Source organism: Centruroides sculpturatus, unplaced genomic scaffold, assembly GCF_000671375.1.
Source record: "Centruroides sculpturatus isolate CEXI.00-Female unplaced genomic scaffold, Cexi_2.0 scaffold138, whole genome shotgun sequence".
NCBI lineage: Eukaryota > Metazoa > Arthropoda > Arachnida > Scorpiones > Buthidae > Centruroides > Centruroides sculpturatus.
This window is the reverse complement of record NW_019384434.1, coordinates 580,861-585,930: the sequence shown is the minus strand read 5'-3', so window position 1 is coordinate 585,930 and position 5,070 is coordinate 580,861. Positions and strand designations below refer to the sequence as shown.

The window sequence follows — 5,070 nt, the reverse complement described above, 5'->3', positions numbered from 1 at the left end:
GTTCGATTATGTTATCAACTCAATTTCATACTTATTTTCACATTTTCACTTCGCGGTCCTTCTCTGTTCTTTTTCCGTTATTTACAAGTGTAGGTCATTTCATTGTTATTCACATTTGATATCATCATTTATCGCATATTGCCATGATGCTCTTGTCTGTCCGCTACAACTGTCAAGAATTAACGCGATTGGCGAAGCGTAGTGACAGCGGGCCAATAGAGAGCGGGATCCTTGTCATAATGCGGTTTGCGCGCCAATTTTCGTACGTGCGTTAATCGAGCCGAATAGTTTGGCCGAATATTCGGCTATTCGGCCACGCTCTTGGCCGAATATTCGGTATTCGGCCTGTGGCCGAATATACTATTCGTTACAACACTAATATTAATTGATGTTAAAATCGATGAAATCAATCGGAGAATCTACAATTAAATTCATAGATGCTATTCAAATAGAAAGTCCTACCTGGGAGGAGGATATGTACAAAAATTGTGACGTAGTAGTTCCTATCCCTATAAATAAATCTGTTTTATAGAAATGCTGGCTTTTAATATCGGGTGGGAGATCGAATGCGACATCAAAACCAAGTGTATAAAAATTGGTACCAAAATATGACAGGGAGAGGTAGGTAATCAAAATAGGCTTAAAGCTGGCGAACAATAATGTTAAATTGAATAAATAAATAAATTTAACTAACGTATTTATTTATCGGGAGGAAAAATCGGCAGTAATTAACGCGAAAGTTTAGTTTCGTACGACATCCTACCGTCAGAATGGAAAGTTTGTTTACATAATACTGTACAATCTTCAAATTCCTCTGGCGACAGTAATGATCGATTGTAAAAATGAACGAAAGTATTAGACTAATCTAGAGGAAATACAAAGTTTAAAACCGAAAAACCGCAAAACCCCCTCGGCCCTGGACGAATTACGATTAAACGTTATTGTATTATGAATGACTCGTCTGACCAGATAACACCGATAACTTTTTATTAAGCACGTCTCTTTGGCTCCTCGCAGTTATGGCTGCTGGTTTCGCGCCACAACCCTTTCAAACCGTGTTGCCACCTCGGCACATACACGGTTAAATTTAACGCTTAATTAGTCTAAATCTCAACATATATTAGAGTTATAAACGTAACGTTTAATCGTAATTATAATTAAGCGAAGAGGAGTGGCAGAAACGCTAGGAGCGATTCTGCCTTAACTTATAGAAAGGTGAAATTATATCTATAGAGCGAGAGTTAGATATTATACAATTTAATTATTATCGGCCGACTTTCCGAACAATCTTTCGTGGATACTTCGTACAAATAACATACGCTGGACGATAATATTATGTACAATAAAGACGAAAGATAATCTTAACTCTTAGCAATGCGTTCCAACAAATATTTGTTGGTATATTCTTCTTTTTAAGATACGAACTGAGTCAGCCGGATGCTGATTGGATGAACGTTTCGAATCGACAGTCCAGTAAACGTTTAAACAGAGGATATGATTAACATCCGGTATGAATCTACCGCTGACTTTCCCCACGATATCTTGTTAAATATATTTTTCCCAATAAAACTTTCTGATTGCAAAAGAATCTTTTATAAAAGTAGGTTACTTTTTCCATTATACCGACTCCTTGCTCCGAAAATAGTTTTCAATTTGAATGGATGAATTATAAGAAGAAAGTAGCTAATTATTTGCCGAAATAAACTCACAGAAAATAGTTTATTTCGGCAAGGGAAAAGGCCTACAGAAGGGTCCATCGGCGCAATATAAAGACGATTCCGTATTATCTATATGTCGATAATAGGCCTATTATACAATAAACCGCATAAGAATATAATTGAAATGGATAATGGCGTACACTCTTTTTATATCGAAGGACTGGCGAAAGCCTCTCCGTACAACGTTGATGATTACGAATGAAAAACACCTTTATTGGGAAAAAATGATGAGAATATCGCGCAAAAAAAGTAATTTAGAGGGTGGGAAAGCGCAGCGGCACCCCCTCCGAATACTAAAAAATTCTGTAAAGCGTATTGTTTCCTTTCTTGGATTTCTGGATCCGCTACTGTATAGGCCAGGCATGGCCAACATACAGCCCGCGGCCCGCGATTAATCTTTCAATATTAGCTACTGAAGTCCGAATAGCTCGATGAAAAATTCTGACGCCTAAAAAACAAAACACGTCAACAACTCACTGCGCGTTTAGAGTTAATCCTCCATTGCTAATCACTTAAGTACAGCGTAGAATGTTGATAAAGCGTGATAATGTGAAAATGCAGTCTATCTGTAATCTCTATCTACAATTCAGTCTCTACGGGGTGACACCGCAATGAGATCTCGCACCGCCTCAAAATCTCCCTAGGGAAGCCTCTGGTTCCGCCCGTGAAAAAAGTTTTCTTTTCAATTCGGCCCGGGGGCAAAAACTGTCGACCACCCCTAGTATAGACTATAAATGATACAATGACCAGCAAATTAAAGAGGCCAAGGATCATTGTAATAAAATATACCGGTAAGTAAAAATTATTCGTGCAGTTTGCCTATCGAATTTTATTTGATCCTTTGGCACCAATCGATCGACTCCCAGAGGATCAACATCCATTCTGTCGAAAATCTATCTACTAGAAGGTTTAAGATTGGCTACTTTGGTCTTCAATTCGTAATCGTTACGCGCAACTAGACTTACGTAACGCGTCACACACCGTCCACCACAGTTTTGTCCGTATTTAAAGAAATATTCTAATTATCGATTTTTATTTATTTATTTATTATTTTTTCCTATGTGATTTACTTCCTGTCTGTGGGGATAGGTTGGGCCATGGGAAACGGGGCTATTATTCGTGATTATAATCATTATAAATATAATAATAAAAACATTACATATATTTACGCGTGTATTTGTATTTGTGTATTTCTAATAATATGACATACAATGATAAGGATCGAGCATCATTCTATGAAAAAAAAGGAGGGAGGTTAGAACGAGAAATGAAATCTTACTACGAAATGGATCGACTGTGAACTATACAAAACAATTAAAATTACTTTTGGTTTAAGTTTTGATTTTGCATTACGCATGAATCACGAGGAAGAATTGCGATTTTCAGTATTTTCCAACAAATGAATTGTTTCGATTCGACTTTCGTTTTTGCGTCACTCCCGCTTTCAAATCGACAAGGAAATAAAACTGTCCAAAGTTTTTTGGTTTCCTTTATTTAAATACAAATAAAACTGTGACTAAACATATTTTCGACGTACATTTATGGTTTTATTATTGTATTTCTAATTTTCATTTTTCCAAAAATAAGATAAAAGAAAACCATCGTCCACAATTCGATTATTTAAGACTTCGGTGTGCATTAATTCGGGGTTACCGACCAGCCACGATGGCATTAAAGACACTCTTATACAAATAAACATACGCAAATACTATTAAAATTTAGATAAAGAGTCAACCATTTAAATTTGTTCGGCACTTGTGTGGAAAGTTCCGGGCACGCTCGTCGAGAACCATTGGATTAATACGTAGGCAAATAGTTGGTCTACATGGTAAATATACAGATCACAATGTACTATTCAATATATTGAAGTGATTTTAAATCGATCGACTGTATTATCTGATTTCTGTTGTAGAGAGTACGATTTTTATGATTAATGTTTTCTCCGTACGTCTCTTTAGCGCCGTAACTTATAACCTTTATATATTAGGCAAGGTTAAAGGACGTATAACGGAAATTTCTTTACGTAGCTCTAAAGTGATATTTAGTGTATTAAAAACACGAAACGATATTCACAACATAATCAAAAACAAAGCGCTACGTAGACATTAACTGACTTGCCAATTTGCACTCTTATTTCTTAATTAGCACCCGTATTGTTAGCTTCTCGGCAAAAAACGTTTGAAATTATTTTTCGATATTCAATAATCATTTAATTGTACGAAAATAATGTCGATACCTTTGTATATCTTGTCAGAAAAAATAAATATCTAGTTTCAATTTCCTACTTCGACTATCGTTTCCTTGCATTTATATAATTTCTAAGAAGGGCCTCTCGGAATTCGACCGAAAGGTCTAACTCTTTCAGACCCTCGATGTATTAATATACAAGAAATTGAGTGGAATGGTAATTTACACGATGTTTCCGAAGCTTCCCTACGCGCGAGACCCGGATCAAACCACTCCACTCTTCCGTATCATCCCCGTGTTAAGATCTAAGATCACCCTCCGGCCCTCCCCTACTTTCCCGATTATTACCCGGGCTACAGACGGTTCGCTTTGATTTGTACACGCTTTTCGAAGAAAAATGACGCATTATAAATGATAAAACTCGTGCGGCACAGGTGTAGCAAAGTTCCACAAAAATATCCCATCCCGTCACACTACCGCCCCTACAATGGGCACGGTTAATATTGACCGAGTGCAATCTCGTCGCACCGACTATACATTATTCTAATTATTTAATTGAAATTTAATTCTCAAAATTCTTTGATTAGTTTATAATTTATTCCAATTATACAAAGCCATACTTACGATTTCGAGTGGTGGTCGTCGTCGTCGTGGTGTTTACGGGGGCCGGTTGAGGATTGAGATTATCTTGACCCCTGCCGGCGGTCCATAGAAGAAACACGATCAGGTATCTGAGATACATTGTCAGGAACCTCGTAAGGCAGAATGACAAAAGAACGGCCAGGAACTAAAAAGAAAATGGGGCGACACTTCTCTTCCTAAACTTCCTCTCTCGGAAAACGAATTTCCAGGAAGTTTTATCAGTCGGTTGCCTTATTGGCTAACGAGAATATTTCGAAAGGGAAAGTCCTCTATCTTCCATTTTTTAATCTATTATTTTTCTCTCGAATAAATTATTTTGTAAAAAATTTGTTATTTTGTCAACTTTGCAAATCCTTGGCAATAAATAAACGTAGAGTTTAAATCCATTGAAATAATTAAATAAAATTATACGTTTACGACAGACGGAAATTATTTTTTTACAAACTTTTTATCCATCTGATCTTTCAGAGAGTAAAATATTGGCCGATTACCGAAGGCACATAAGAATGTTCTTCTACCCGTG

The 5,070-nt window shown here is 36.6% G+C and overlaps 1 protein-coding gene across 1 annotated transcript in view; it reads right to left on the bottom strand.

The window, feature by feature from the left end:
* Nucleotides 1-4,728, bottom strand: part of LOC111619848 (dual oxidase 2-like) — a 23,611-nt gene extending 18,883 nt beyond the window's left edge. The window contains exon 1 of the mRNA XM_023361673.1: nucleotides 4,530-4,728. Within this exon, the coding sequence (XP_023217441.1) occupies nucleotides 4,530-4,647 (118 nt within the window). The 5' untranslated portion in view covers nucleotides 4,648-4,728. The remainder of the gene's footprint in view (nucleotides 1-4,529) is intronic.
* Nucleotides 4,729-5,070: the final 342 nt, after the last annotated feature.